This window comes from Rattus rattus, chromosome 2, assembly GCF_011064425.1.
Source record: "Rattus rattus isolate New Zealand chromosome 2, Rrattus_CSIRO_v1, whole genome shotgun sequence".
NCBI lineage: Eukaryota > Metazoa > Chordata > Mammalia > Rodentia > Muridae > Rattus > Rattus rattus.
The window spans coordinates 3452549-3466949 of NC_046155.1; the positions used below are offsets into that span (position 1 = coordinate 3452549).

General features: G+C 50.4%; 1 protein-coding gene across 2 annotated transcripts; it reads left to right on the forward strand.

The window, feature by feature from the left end:
* Positions 1 to 583: 583 nt before the first annotated feature.
* Positions 584 to 7513, forward strand: Tbc1d10c (TBC1 domain family member 10C). 2 transcript variants are annotated; one of them, XM_032891248.1, is made up of 10 exons: positions 584 to 650; positions 811 to 988; positions 1688 to 1787; positions 2143 to 2250; positions 2337 to 2443; positions 2605 to 2719; positions 3374 to 3439; positions 3554 to 3743; positions 6405 to 6559; positions 6834 to 7513. In XM_032891248.1, exons 2-10 carry the CDS (start codon positions 837 to 839, stop codon positions 7179 to 7181), a joined length of 1341 nt encoding a protein of 446 aa, XP_032747139.1. In that variant the 5' UTR covers positions 584 to 650; positions 811 to 836; the 3' UTR covers positions 7182 to 7513. The 2 variants fall into 2 exon arrangements, with proteins under 2 accessions (XP_032747139.1, XP_032747140.1); XM_032891249.1 differs by having other exon boundaries at positions 609 to 632; positions 6834 to 7507.
* Positions 7514 to 14401: the final 6888 nt, after the last annotated feature.

Consider the following 14401-nt stretch of genomic DNA (forward strand, 5'->3'; position numbering starts at 1 on the left):
TTTTTTCGTTAAGTGATGTAATACTATTTTATCTCCTTCCTGTTGTAAGTCCTTTGTAGAATGCTTGGACTTGTCTAGCATGTGCAAGGCCTGAGGTTTTATCTCCGGCTCTGGAAGGAAAGTAAAGAAAGAAAAGGGGGGAAAGGTATTATTTTTAAACAGTAACACATTAAAGAACCCAATGTATCATAAACCTGTGCCTGAAATTCCAGCACTCAGGAGTCTGGACACAGGAGGATCAGAAGTTCAGGGTCATGCTCAACTACATAGTGAGTTCATCTCCTGCCTGGGCTACGTTGAGACCCTTGTTCCCAGACTGTACCCTTTCACTCTCAAAAAAGAAAACCCGGGACAGTGGGTTGGAGTGGTGGGACGACATTAAAGCATAATTATTACTGGAACCATGAGTTGGTTTTACACGCAAGTAACCTCAAAACTGATAGTGGCCTGTCATCTTCAACTTGGGCAAGTCAGGGACTCTTCACACCTCCCATCGTGATGGGAGGAGTCCGTGGCTCAGGCACTAAGGCAAGCAGGAAGAACCTCATAGAGGAAGGGGGGAGTCCCCCCACCAGGGAGGGGCCCCCAATAGGCTGCTGAAACTGAGACTGAGGAGGAAGTGAGAGGAGGAGGTGAGGTGCAGCAAGGAGGTGAGCTGGGCTAGGGGCCAGGCCTGGGGTGGGTCTCTAAACAGAGACTTGGTCTTTGTGGTACCTCAGGGACTACCTGACTCCCCCGTGACTGAGGACTGGTACCTGGAACCCCAGCCTCAGTCTGGCTGTTCACACTGGCTCTCTATATGTCTTGCAGCCCGTGACACTGGGGTCTAGGGCAGAATGGCCCAGGCCCTGGGAGAGGACTTGTTGCTACCGTCAGAACTACAGGATGATTCTAGCTCTCTGGGGTCCGACTCAGAGATCAGTGGGTCCAGCCCATATCGTCAGGCTGACCGATATGGCTTCATTGGGGGCAACTCAGCTGAGCTGGGGTAAGTGAGGCGTGGGTGGGGGAGATGGTAGGGGACAGAGGCTGAGGACTGAGTTCTGGAATCAGGCCTGGCCTCTAGGGTCTCGCTGTAGACAGCAGCCCAGAACTCAACTGTGTCATTCCAGTGTCACTCCTCAGGTTCCATGTGGGATTAAGGTAGGAAGGGTGGTGGAGGGAAGGTCTTTTACATCTCTTTTATCCCCCGAGGGTTCTGCACTTTCTCTTCAAACTGAACATCTTTTCCCTTTTCATCTCTGGCCCAAGAACTCCAGATGGGAATTCGGATGTCTTTCATTCTCTTCTCCAGGTTTACCTAATACAGTTAATCAGATCCAGACAGAAACTTGACACATCACACAGCAGATCAGAAACAGAAGCAGATTCAAACTCAGGGCTTCTGCCTTCCAGTGCAGGGCACTGTCCTGCCCACCCAGCTTCCCTGTGACCCATCTGTCTCTGTTTTAGACCTTCTCTAAATACACGTTTCCTCATTCCGTTGGCCTTGCCAGCTTCCATCCCTACTGAGGCCCAAATCCCTTCCTTTACCTGTACAGCCATTGGCAGCTTCTGGGCCACAGATCACTTCCCAGGACTCTTCAGAGATCCCCAGACCAGGAGCTGCGGTTTCTCTGATAGACTGGAATGGGAAGGTATATGTTCCAAGGAATACTTTGGTACTGTGTCTGCTCTATACCTCCAGGCTTGGTCAACCCCCTGCAGACCTTATCCGCCAGCGGGAGATGAAATGGGTGGAAATGACCTTACACTGGGAGAAGACCATGTCTCGACGATATAAGAAGGTAAGGAAAGAGAGGTCTATGTACACTGGTTCCCAAAGCTCTTATCCCCCTGCTTCTGCTGCCCAAGTGGACTCTTGACCAATGAAAAGCTGTCCTTAGAGCTGACCAGTAGTGGTGCGTGCCTTTAATCCCAGCACTCAGAAGACAGAGGGAGGCAGGTCTCTATGAGTTGGAGGCCAGCCTGGTCTACAGAGTGAGTTCCAGGACAACCAGTGCTACACAAAGAAACCCTGTTTCAAAACAAAAACAAAAACAAAAAACAAAAAGAAAGGAAGGAAGGAAATTGTGCTTCTGTGCTTGGGACCTGCAAGAGAGCAAGACAAGTTAACCTAACACACCTTGACCTCACCCACAGGTAAAGATACAGTGCCGAAAGGGCATCCCCTCAGCCCTACGTGCCCGGTGTTGGCCCCTACTGTGTGGGGCCCATATGTGTCAGAAGAACAACCCTGGCACCTATCAGGTGAGAAAGTTGGCAGAATCTTTATTACCCATTCTCAGAGCTCCCTGTCATCTGACCCCTCACATGTACCTTCCCACCACCCACAGGAGCTGGCAGTGGCCCCAGGGGACCCGCAGTGGATGGAGACCATTGGCAGGGACTTGCACCGGCAGTTCCCTCTGCACGAGATGTTTGTGTCACCCCAGGGACATGGGTACGAGGCAAGGGATACCCAGTGACACCAGGTCCTCGTGCTAGATCCATTAGTCATTCTTTTACATCCTTGGATGAGGGAGACCATAGCCTGGGCAGAGGCCACAGAGGGCAGGGCAGGGATGCCTGGGAGGCTAGCCTTAATGAAATCTTCTGGCACAGGCAGCAGGGGCTGCTGCAGGTTCTCAAGGCCTACACCCTGTACCGGCCAGAACAGGGATATTGCCAGGCTCAGGGACCTGTAGCTGCTGTGCTGCTCATGCATCTGCCCCCAGAGGTGAGTGACCTTGACCCTGCTCTGAGACCCTCAATCCCTAGTGATCTGTGCCCCCATGATTCTGAGACACCCCAACCCCAACCCCAGGTACTCAGACCTCAGGAATCTGTGTTCCTTTACTTCAAGCCCTTTTCTTGCGACCAAAGCCTCATGTCCACCCATCTCACTAGCCTTTAAGTTTATTATCCCTGACTTCTGAACCTGGGACCTTTGATCCTGACCTTTACTCCAGTGATCTAGGAGTCTGAAAAAATTTTCACTTTAACATTCTGAATATTGATTCTGAAATCTGTACCATGCCAAGGCTTACCAGGAACATTCCCTCACATTGACTTTCCCTGTCTTATAATTTGTGGCACTGAGGATCTGGAGCACTGTGGCCTTGGCCCTGGGTTGGGGTGGGAGGCGCCCAAATGACCTTAGGATTCTGGGATATAAGCTCTGAGAGTCTCCCAACTTTTGCTACAACCATATGGCCCTCAAATATAGAACCCCAGGCCCTGTGAATTCCGACTCCTCCCCTCCTGGACAGGGTGGGCTCTGAGCAGGGTGGAAGTGGCAGGAATCCAGGCCCCTGTGCATGTGCCCCACCCCTCCTTCCCCTCTATGGACAATTCCTTCCTGAGTACTCACAGGCCTGTGCCCCGCCCTCAGGAAGCCTTCTGGTGCTTGGTGCAGATCTGTGAGGTCTACCTCCCTGGCTACTATGGGCCCCACATGGTAAGAGGCTGGGTAGGGAGGTGGAAGATGGAAGGTGATGGATGTGAAGCTGGGGCTTTGGGAGTGGAGGTGTGCAGCACGGGCTCGCCAGACTGATAAGGAGCCCGGCTGTAGGAAGCAGTGCAGCTGGATGCCGAAGTGTTCATGGCTCTTCTGCGGCGGTTGCTCCCACGTGTGTACAAGCACCTGCAGCAGGTAGGCGTTGGCCCCCTGCTCTACCTGCCTGAGTGGTTCCTGTGCCTCTTCACTCGATCGCTGCCCTTCCCCATCGTGCTTCGCATCTGGGATGCCTTCCTCAGTGAGGGTGAGTTAGGGATGGGGGTGCGGGGGGATAGCTCACGGTTCTGAATTTGTGGTGCTTGTTGTCCCTGCTCTCAGCCCTTTTGGAGCCTTCTGTGAGGTGGACCTGAGTATGTCTGTGGAGAAAACAGGTCTCACAGACACAATCCCAGAGTGATGAATGAGGGCCTCTACTTTGTCACAAACACCACTGTGGGAGGCTGAGAACATGGATAGGAAAGTCTCTGATGGGGTTGGAGTCGGTGTACGGGAACTGGGTTGGTCAAAGCACCTGCTGTGGAACGTGAGTGGCTCAGGGCGTGCAAGGTTTAGTCATGGTCCACAGCCAGAGGAGCTTCTCTTTCTCGGGGCCTTGTAACCCATTGGCTCTTCCTAAGCAGCCCGGCGAAGCTGCCTCTGACAGCTAGCTTGTGAAACTTTCATTGGTGGGGGTAGGGCTAGGAGGTGACAGTACCTAAATTAAGAAGTTATTTATAGAATGTCATAAGTGCCACGAAGAAAATAAATCCAGGGATGTGACAGAGTGTCAGGAGAGCAGTGGGAGGTGGCTGCTGTTTTTAAAGACAGTTCTGGCTGCTCTATGGCGGAGGTAAACTAGAAGGCGAGCAGGTGGAGGTTAGAGGCCAGAAGACCAAGCAGGAAGACCAGGCCACTCAGGTGACTACTGGGAGGAAGAACGTGGAAAGGTAAAGACAGAAAAGGCGGTGCTGGGAGGGTTGGGGTGGGACTGAGAGTGGAAAGGACGTCAGAATAGAGCCCAGTTGGACTCCGGCTCTTTAGGGCTTTATGCTGCCGTAGGCCTAGGGATTGTTCCTACAGTCAGGTTCCAGTTTGGGCTGGTACTGTACTAGCTTCGTTGGCAGAGTGCTCACAGTAAGCACACAATAAGCCCTGGGTCCAGTCTCCAGCATTACATAAAATTGATCATGGAGGCACATGCCTGTAATCACAGCCCTTGGGAGACAGTAGCAAGAGAATCAGAAGTTCACGATCCTCCTTGGCCACACAGTGAATTTGAGGCCAACCTCAACTACATGAGATTCTACTCCAAACAAACGAGAAAGTCATGTCACAGGTATCCAAAGCACATGCATCACCTCCCCTCTAACCCCAGTCCTCAAGAGGCAGGGCTGATCATGGTGGTCCATCTGATCCCTGTCCCCTGTACCTGAGAACAAGCACCGCACAGGCTCCCTTTAGTAACAATGATGACATTGTCGGTGGCGATTGGTACTTTATAAGTCACAGCTGTCACTAGCTCTCCCTGAAATGCTAACTGCTCTCATCGGTTCAGAGGATGCCAGAAAGGGATTGTGAGGTCCTAGGACTGGCAAGGTGTGTGTGTGTGTGTGTGTGTGTGTGTGTGTGTGTGTGTGTCCGTGTGTCTGTACGTGAGTGCTATTTTTGCTGTAAGAAGAAAAGTTCTGCACAGAACCGTTCTAGAATCAGAGGTAGCAGATTCAAGATGAAAAGTACTTAATATGCACCGACCCGAGTACTCCTCAAAGAAACAGGATGCTGAGGTCGGAGACTGCTTAGCAGTTAGCAGCCCCTGGCTCCTGGCTGGCTGTCCTTCTCAGAAGTGTCGGCGTCCTGAGACCGGCTTGACTTTGTCAGTGTCCTGTGCCCTCAAATTGTAATATTCCTTCTGAGCATCATAATTCATACTTAAAATTCCAGTGCAAAGGCTGAGACAGGAGGATTGCTGTGAGTTTAAGGCAAGGCTGGGTCACATAGTTCTAGGCCCTTGTGGCCTGCAGAGTGAGCCACTATCTCAAAAAAACTAAAAGCCAGGTGTGTGAGGCGGTGAGGTGGGTAAGGGTGCCTGCCACCAAGCCTGATGACTCGAGTTTGATCTCCAGGTCTCACACAGTAGAGGAAAAGCATTGACTCCTACAAGAGGTTCTGTGACCTTTGCACGTGTAATGTGGCGGGCACACAGTACACGCACACTGAGTAAATAGCCAGGTGTGGTGGCACACATCTGTAATTCCAGTATTCAGGAGGCAGAGGCAGGAGAATTCTTGCAAGTTCAAGGCAAATCTTTGCTACATAATGAATTCCAAGGCAGCCTGAGCTACGCAACCTGTCTCAACCAAACGAAACACACTGGACATGGTAGCACATAGCCTTAATCTGAGCATTTGGCAAGTAGAGGCTATCCATTGTGAACTGGAAGCCCATCCTGGCTTCATAGTAAGTTCCAGCCAGCCACATCTACAAAGTAAGACTGCCTCAAAAGAAAGGAAAGGAAGGGGTTGGGGGATTTAGCTCAGTGGTGAGCGCTTGCCTAGGGAAGCGCAAGGCCCTGGGTTAGGTCCCCACTCGAAAAAAAAAAAAAGAAAAAAAAAAAAAAAAAAAGAAAGGAAGGAAGAAGCAAGCCAGCCACTTGTGGTGCCACATGCCCGCTATCCAGCTCTCTAGAGGAAGAGACCTGAGGCGCAGCAGGTCAAGTTATGCAGGCAGATGGAGGTCTGTTTACATGAGACCCAGTTTCAAAAAGTAAACAAATAAATTTTAGTTGTTGGCATTTCTCCATGCCTGAGTGGGGTGGTGAGCTGCAGTGAGGTAGAAGGAGCCTGTCCGAGGGCTGATTCAGCTGAAGAACTGAGGGGGTGGCGGGGCAGGCTAGTTTCCTGTGAGCGAGCTACTCCCCTCTCTGCAGGTGCCAAGGTACTGTTCCGTGTAGGGCTGACACTGATGCGCCTAGCACTGGGCACTGTGGAACAGCGCACAGCATGCCCAGGGCTCCTGGAGACACTTGGGGCCTTACGAACCATTCCCCCTACCCAGCTGCAGGAAGAGGTCTTCATGTCCCAGGTGGGTATCTCTGCTAGCAGTCCTCCAGGCCTTGCCATGCTGCATAGCTCGAAAAACTAAGCCTGGGTGAGAGTAAGACACAGTTCCTGTGCTCTGAGCTGCAGAAAATGTGAGAACCCCAGGCCTCAACTGTCTTCCTTTAGGTCTCAGCAGAGCTGTGTCTCAGCCCTCAGCCACTTCCTGGGGTTGTGTACCGCCTGCCCCATGGGGACCTCAGCTTCCTGCTCCCTGACACCCCACTCCAGGCAAAGTTAGCATCAACTGTTCCCCACAGGTACACAATGTAGCCCTGTCTGAGCGAGACCTGCAACGGGAAATCAGGATCCAGCTGGCCCAGCTGCCCAAGTCATCACCTGGGCCAGTCCCTCTGCCACAGGCCCGCCTTCCTGGGGCTCAAGCCATCTTTGAGTCCCAGCAGCTGGCTGGGATGCGAGGAGGCGCCAAACCTGAGATACCTCGAATTGTGGTGCAGCCTCCAGAGGAGCCCAATCCACCACGTCGCAAGCCGCAGACCCGTGGCAAGACTTTCCATGGGCTCCTGATAAGGGCCAGGGGACCCCCTATTGAGGGTCCCTCCAGGTCCCACAGAGGCTCTGCCTCTTTCCTGGACACCAGATTCTAAGTGTACCATGCACTTAGTGCCACCACATCTCAGTCATCTGAACAGTGACGCCAGCCCCAGCAATGAGGACTGCGCTTTCCTGCTGGGCTGTATGACTCAGCAGGGACCACCTTGAGGACTGTGTCGGGCGCAAAGATCAAGGAACAATACCGAGTGGAGCTTGTGGGGAGCTGTTTGGTGCCTGCCATTGCCAGCATCAAAGCCAGCACCAAAGGATTGTGGGAATAAAGCTTCTGGCTAAGGTATGGCACCTCATGGGCTTCTTGCAAGGAAATGCTCAAATAAAGCCTGACTGAGAGATACTGGATAAAGTTGGATCAAATATTCCTCCACTCTCCACCCTGGACTTATTGCTGTGTTCTCTCCTGCCTTCATGCACCCTTTCTGTCCCAGTCCCACATGGGAAACACCAAGGCTGCCATTGGCTGCTGGGTAAGGTGTTTACAGGGAAAGGGAGCTTGTAGTAAGCCAGCCTCTAGGGTACAGGTCAGACTTCTCTTCCTGCCAGAGGAAAGCTCCCCACGGACAGCTAGGCTCCAGAGGGGCATTCTAGCCTCCATTGCCTCCCCTAGGTGGCTCAGGGCTCCCTTGGGTGGGGGACTCTAAACCATGTTGTCCTCCCTAACCATGCTTCTGGTCCCATCTGTAAAGAGAGCCAGAGTAGAACAAAGGCCTAGTGTGCTCAGGACAAAGGAGAAAGGTCCTGCTGGCCCTTGTTCTTCCCTAAGCCCTGATGTGTTCCTTTGGAACCGCCACCATAGAAACCCTCTCCCACACTCACTAATTGCCCCTGTGGGTGCGCAGGGTGCCTGGGACATGAGCCGTTGTCAAGACAACAGGGCTGGGTGTGGTGCTGGCTTGTCTCCAGAGAGTTGAGTCCTAGTTGCCCTGGCTCTCTGACTCCCTCAGAGGCTTCCCAGCACCTGAAGATGGGAACAGGCAGGAGTTGGGAAGGAGAACTTGGAGGCTCTCTTCCCTGGAGAACCATGCGGTGGCTGTGATGGAGGCAACAGAAGTGAGACTGCGCAGAGGAAAGGGGAATGTTGCACTAGAGGAGAAAGGGACAGTGTTGAGTCAGAGAGAAACCAGCAATTCCACTCCTGTCCCAAACAAGGGAAGGGGCAAATGTTAGGATGTTCTGAGACAATGGGCTAAGACCTGCTGTTCTTCATGGCTCACGAGAGTGTCTTTTTATTTTTTTAAATAAGATTTTTCCCTGTGTAAGATTTGGATCAGAGGTCATTGTATCCTTGGAGGTATGATAACACTACCCTGCTCAGGACAAGTCCCTGGTATCAGTTCCTACAGTGTTGGAGAAAGAGCCAGTGTGCAAAGGGGAAGCCAGCTGCCAGCAAACACACTTAGCCATAATAGATGTCTCCTTGGTAGGAGAGTCCTATCAGTTGTGCTGGGACTTGGCATGGTCCCCTATCCAGATCCCTAATCTGGATCTGGAATGTTCTAGTCACAGGGCTACAGAAATGGATTCTGTGAGCAGAGTCAGAGGATACACATCTGTAATCCAAGCATCCAGGAAGTAGGGGTAGGAGAATTAGGAGTTTGTCAAAGCCAGCTTGGGCTACCTAGTGATACCCTCTTTCAACCCTCCTTCCCTGTCCCCTGCCAAGAAGAAAGAAAGAAAGAAAGAAAGAAAGAAAGAAAGAAAGAAAGAAAGAAAGAAAGAAAGAAAGAAAGGAAGGAAGGAAGAAAGGAAGAAAGGAAGAAAGGAAGAAAGGAAGAAAGGAAGAAAGGAAGAAAGGAAGAAAGAAAGAAAGAAAGAAAGAAAGAAAGAAAGAAGGAAAAGTACACCGTCTATGCTTTTGTGGCACCTATCAAGTCTAGGCAGACCTGTCCCCTCACATGGAGCTTGCTTTGGAGGAAAAGCTTATAGGAGACCAGACCAGTATCTGTACTTTCCCTAGGAAAACGGAGGCTGGGAAGTAGAAAGAACTTAGCCAAATCCTTACTACCATGGCAGACCAAAGGTTTACCCTGACCTCACTCTTGGTATCCTATGAACCTAGCACCAACCCAGACCCCCACATCCTTGGACCTCCACTTTGGCCTACTCTCCTGGAAGACTCCTATGTTAAATACTTTGTAAAGTCAGGCCTGGTGCTGCAGGCCTTTATTCCCAGTTACACCCAACATTGAGCCAGGAGAGTCACAAGTTCAAGATTTACAAAGCCCACTAAGTTCAAGGCCAGCCTGAGTAACTTAGGGATACTGTGTCTCAAAGCAAGAAAGGAAGCAGGGCTGGGCAATGTACTTTAGTGGAGGGGTGCTTGTCTAGCTTGTGTGAAGCCTTGGAGTCCATCCCCACTACATAAGGGAAAGAAAAAGGCACACAGGGCTCCTCATCGTCTTCACTCACTGGGGTACCTGCAGCTTATTAATCTTTTCACTTTGGGTTCGTAAGGCTGTTCCTCAGATCCCCTGCCCATGTCTCTGCTCAGGTCCTGACAGCCTTACTAGAGGAAAGTTGCCTGGGAGGCTGAGCAGGCAGCCCAGGGCCACAGTGGGAGGCAGAGGCAGATAGATCTCTGCACGTTCCAGGGAAGCTAGGCCCTCGCAGAGAAATCCTGTCTCAGACAAACAGAAAGAGTGGGGCTCTCAGGCATGCCCTAGGTAGGGGAGGCCACCCACGTGCTGCTTTCCCTCTACAGAGAGCCCATAGGGATGGGACAACCTTTGCCTGGCCACCAGCTCAGACAGCCTCTGTAGCAGTGGCTCACTAGCCCTGGGTGCTTTCCAGCAGGACCCTGGCTGGTGCACAGTCACTGCTATTCCTCCTCTGGGAAGCATTCTCTGGGTAGCGCTTGAGCAGGTCCTGTTGCCAGCCATCTCCATGGCAACGCTGAGAAGTCAGAGAAGAGAAATAGGTTCCTCCTTCTCCTTGTGCAAGCACAGTTGTTTTGTTTTGTGATAGCTTCTGTCTATATAGCCCAGGCTGGCCTAGAATTCACTATGTAAACCAGGCTACACTCAAACTGGTAGTAATCTACCTTCCAAGTACAAGGATTAAAAGTATTCCTGGTTTATGTGTATAGCTGGTTTTGTTTGTTTTTCTGTCTGTTTTTGTTTTGAGACAGGGTATCACTATGTAGACCAGGCTAGCCTCAAACTGACAGGGATCCAAATGTCTCTGCTTCTGCTGGGATTAAAGGCATGTGCCTCCTTGCCCAGCTTTAATGTGAACACTTGTACTCACTTGTACTCTGATGGGCCCTCCTCCACAAAGTGGTGTCAGTCCTTCTAACACTTTTGTACTACCCAGGACAGCTACTCCAGGCAACACGGACCCATGCATTCCTCTTGGGATATATGGTGTGACACAGTGTGACTCCTCAGTGCCTTTATGCCATAAGCAACTGAGAACCATTTCCTATGAGCCTAGCAGCTCCTTCGAAAACTGCTTAGGAAAGGGCTCAGAGTCAGGAAGCATATCGAGGGCGTTCAACCAGTGGAGACAAAAGCTGGGATGGTGCCCAGAGGTGTCTGCCAATCTGTATTGTCCCAAATGATTTGAGCTGAGACAGGAGCAGAGCTCACACTGGTAGTGAAAGTCCACATGAATCCTACCCTAGAACGAGGGAAAGGGACTTTTTTTTCTTGTCTTTTCAAAACAAGAGTTTCTCTGTGTAGCCCTGGAACTTGCTCTGTAGATCAGGCTAGCCTCAAGAGACTCACCTGCCTCTGTCTCCCACCACACCCAGCTGGAAAGAGAACTCTTGATCTCCATCTTGTACTGTCATCCACTACAAAAGTTTCCCCAAAGCCTCCCAGGTTTAGAGTCAAGATGTACCACCTCCTGCCAAGTTCTTGAATTGGAAAGACTTTCAAGATCTTTCAGACCCTCAGTTTTCCCCTACAGATAATGGGCAGATTACCACTTGGTTTTCCGGCCCATCTCACTCTCACAATGACATCTGGGCAGAATCACCTTATCTCACTCTATCCTAGCTTGATCCAGCTCAGCCTTGGGTGACATTACCTCTTTCCTGAAAAGACACTGAAACAGTTCTGCCTACCCTGTATCTCAGTGCCCTGAGCACAAACTAAGTTACCCAACTTGGATTGGTCACCCCTTTCACAACTCTTGAGACAGAAATTTTCATGAACTAATATGGCTTATTGAACCATCACTATGACAGTGGCCAGAACACTGGACCAGTTCTGGCACCGCCCAGCAGCAAGGCTGAACACCTGGAAAAATGGCTCTAGAACTACAAAGCCAGAAAACTGGGGTGAAAAGAAGTATAAATGACTTAATTGAGTATGGCTAAAAAGGACTAGGCTATACATATGGGGCAAAGTTTCGAGTATGGGAGGTCAAATGCCAAGAGATATAGGCTCATGTTTTCTGTGTTGTTTGTGTGCATGTGTCTATCTGTGTGAGTGTAGCACGTGCAGAGGTCACAGGACAACCTGCAGAGGTTGGCTCTATGGCTGCCAGGAATTGAACTCAGGTTCTCAGGTTTGATCTCAGCCTTGGTGGCAAGTGTGTTTGCCGACTGAACCATCCTATCAGCCATTTTTGTTTGTTTATAAGTAAGTGTTTTTGCTTGTTTGTAAACATGTGCGCCACGTGTTTGCCTGATGTTCAAGGCTGTTTGAAGAGGGCATCAAATATCTTGGAACTGGGATTGCAGAGAGTTAAGACCTAGTGCACAGGTGCCGAGGCTCGAACCCTGGTCCTCTGGAAGAACAGTGGACGCTCCTAATCATTAAGCCAGCTCTTCATGCATTCCACCTGTTTTGTTTTTTGAAACACATTCTCAAATAGCTCAGGCTAACCTTGAACTTACTATGCAGCCAAGGCTGGCCTAGAACTTCTAATTCCTGTCCTGCCTCCATCTTTCCTGTGGTAGGATTACACGTGTATGCACTATACTTGGCCCTTTTTTCCTCTCTCTCGCTTTTCTAGAAAGGATCCTGATAGGTAGCCTAATCTGGGCTGAAACTTGCTATGTAGAAAAACCTAGCCACAAATATGGTGATCTTATTGCCTCAGCCTCCCGAGTGCTAGGGTTACAAGTGAATGCCACCATGACTAGCTGGTTTTATTTTATTGAGACAAAGCCTTGTCTGCTTGTGTTTTCAAACAAAATCTCTCATGTTGCCCAGGCTGGCTTCAAACTCCTTACATAGCCTAAAAGGAACTCCTCCCAATCCTCCTCTCTCGGCCTCTGGAGTGTTTGGATTACAGGTGTGGGTCACCATACCTAACTCAAGCCAGTCCTCAACTCACCATCTTCCAGCCTCTGCCTACTGATTGCTGAGATTGCCTGAGTGTGTTCCATGCCCAGCTAGTGTCTTTGTCTTGTTGGGTGTTGTTGTTGTTTGCTTGTTTTCTGAGACAGGGTTTCTCTGTGTAACCCTGGCTGTCCCAGAACTCACTGTGTAGACCCAGTTGGTCTCAAACTCAGAAATCTACCTGCCTCTGCCACTCAAGTTCCACCACTGCTATGCTATATTGCTTTGTTTAAGGTACTGGAATTGAACTCAGACCCTCACTTGTGCCAGGCATGCTCTATAGCTGATTTAACCCCAAGCCTTCTCCTTCTGACTTTTCGTTTTGAGAAAAGGTCTTATGAAGCTACCCATGCTGGCTCAGGTATGACCTTGTCATCCTCCTGTTCCAAACAGTCAAGTATCTGGGATAGCAGGCTGAGCTGGAATTTGCAGCAATTTTTCCTTCTGCCCAGGGCTGGGATTTCAAGGCTGCACCACCAAGCCTGACAATATTGCTCCTTAACGAGCTAGCCAGTAAAAACAACAGCACCCTCATGGTTAAACTCCTCAGATGTGGCCCAACCTTTCAGCATAGGCTTAGAAAGCTGATGACTGGTTCCCTTCTCTATTTTCCCTCCCCTCCACCACTTGTAAATAAAACATCTCAGAGTTTTTCTTTTTTCACCTACCAGACAAACACAAGTAGCCTAACCCCCAGGCAGGCTTATCTGGGGGCGGGACAGCACTATGCTATTCCCTGAGTCCCGTGCACATGCTGGAGTACAGGAAAGATCCCGGCTAGCTGGCTTCTTACCAGGTGTGTGACCTGGGGTGGATCATACACCTCTCTGAGCCTTACTTCCCAATGCATAAAGGCAGTCATGACAGCTGTCACAGGGTTAAGAACTGAGATACTGCTTGCTCTCTTCTAGCAGTGCCTATTACAGGAAGAAACATGGACAGGCCAGGTGTGGTGGCACATGACTTTAATGCCAGCACTCAGGAGGCAGAGGCAGGCAGACCTGTGAATGCGAGTGTGGTGGCACATGACTTTAATGCCAGCACTCAGGAGGCAGAGGCAGGCAGACCTGTGAATGCGAGGTCAGCCTAATTAGTCTACGTACAGAGCAAGTTCCCAGGTCAGCCAGGGCTACAGAGAGACTCTGTCTCAAAAAAAAAAAAAAAAAAAAAAAAAAAAAAAAAAATAAGCCCTTGCTGAAAATCATAAGCCACCTAGTATCCAGAGCCCACTACTAAGTCCTACCTGTTAAGAATGCACAAGAATCCCCATTTGAACATGAGAAGCTGAGTCTTCAGAAGTTGCATAAGCTATCTGTACTCCACCTTGTCCCACAGTAGGACCCTTCTGTAGTTTAGGACACACATGTATAGCAAGGAAGTGGGGCTCCTGAGTTGGCTGCCCTTCATGGTAGGAATCAGTTAGAGTAGGGACTGTCACCTGAGGCACGTGTGCAACTGGGGAGGAGGGGTCCTCGTGGCTGTGGAAAATCCAGTGGGAGTGGGGGCACATGGGTGACTAGGGAGCCCTGGATAAGTCACCTTCCCTTTGAGTGGCAGACAGAAGTGTTCCTCCTAGACTTCTATACATGTGATTTCGGGGAAACTAGGAAAGCTGCTACCTCTGTTCCCAAGGAGTGCTGCTGGCTCCTTTTTTTTTTTTTTTTTTTTTGGGGTTCTTTTTTTTGGAGCTGGGAACCGAACCCAGGGCTTTGCGCTTCCTAGGCAAGCGCTCTACCACTGAGCTAAATCCCCAACCCGCTGCTGGCTCCTTAATACTGTCCTTCCCTAGATGTTCTTGACAACAGTGGAGGTCCTGGGGAGCGAGCAGGGGGAAGGAGGATCAGGGTGTTTCATACACATGGGGCTAGGCACTATGAGGGCAGAAGCTTCAAGACTAAAACCTTAACTCTCCAGATCCTGCAGCCCAGAGCCAAGATTGGGACCTACTAGTGTGATGTGCATTG

Bases quoted from the DNA above. Each gene is read 5' to 3' on its own strand.
- Tbc1d10c (XM_032891248.1), top strand. From the start codon at position 837: ATGGCCCAGGCCCTGGGAGAGGACTTGTTGCTACCGTCAGAACTACAG. The intron at 1,788-2,142 runs GTAAGGAAAGAG...CCTCACCCACAG, and splicing joins TGTCTCGACGATATAAGAAG to GTAAAGATACAGTGCCGAAA. The intron at 3,440-3,553 runs GTAAGAGGCTGG...GCCCGGCTGTAG, and splicing joins GCTACTATGGGCCCCACATG to GAAGCAGTGCAGCTGGATGC.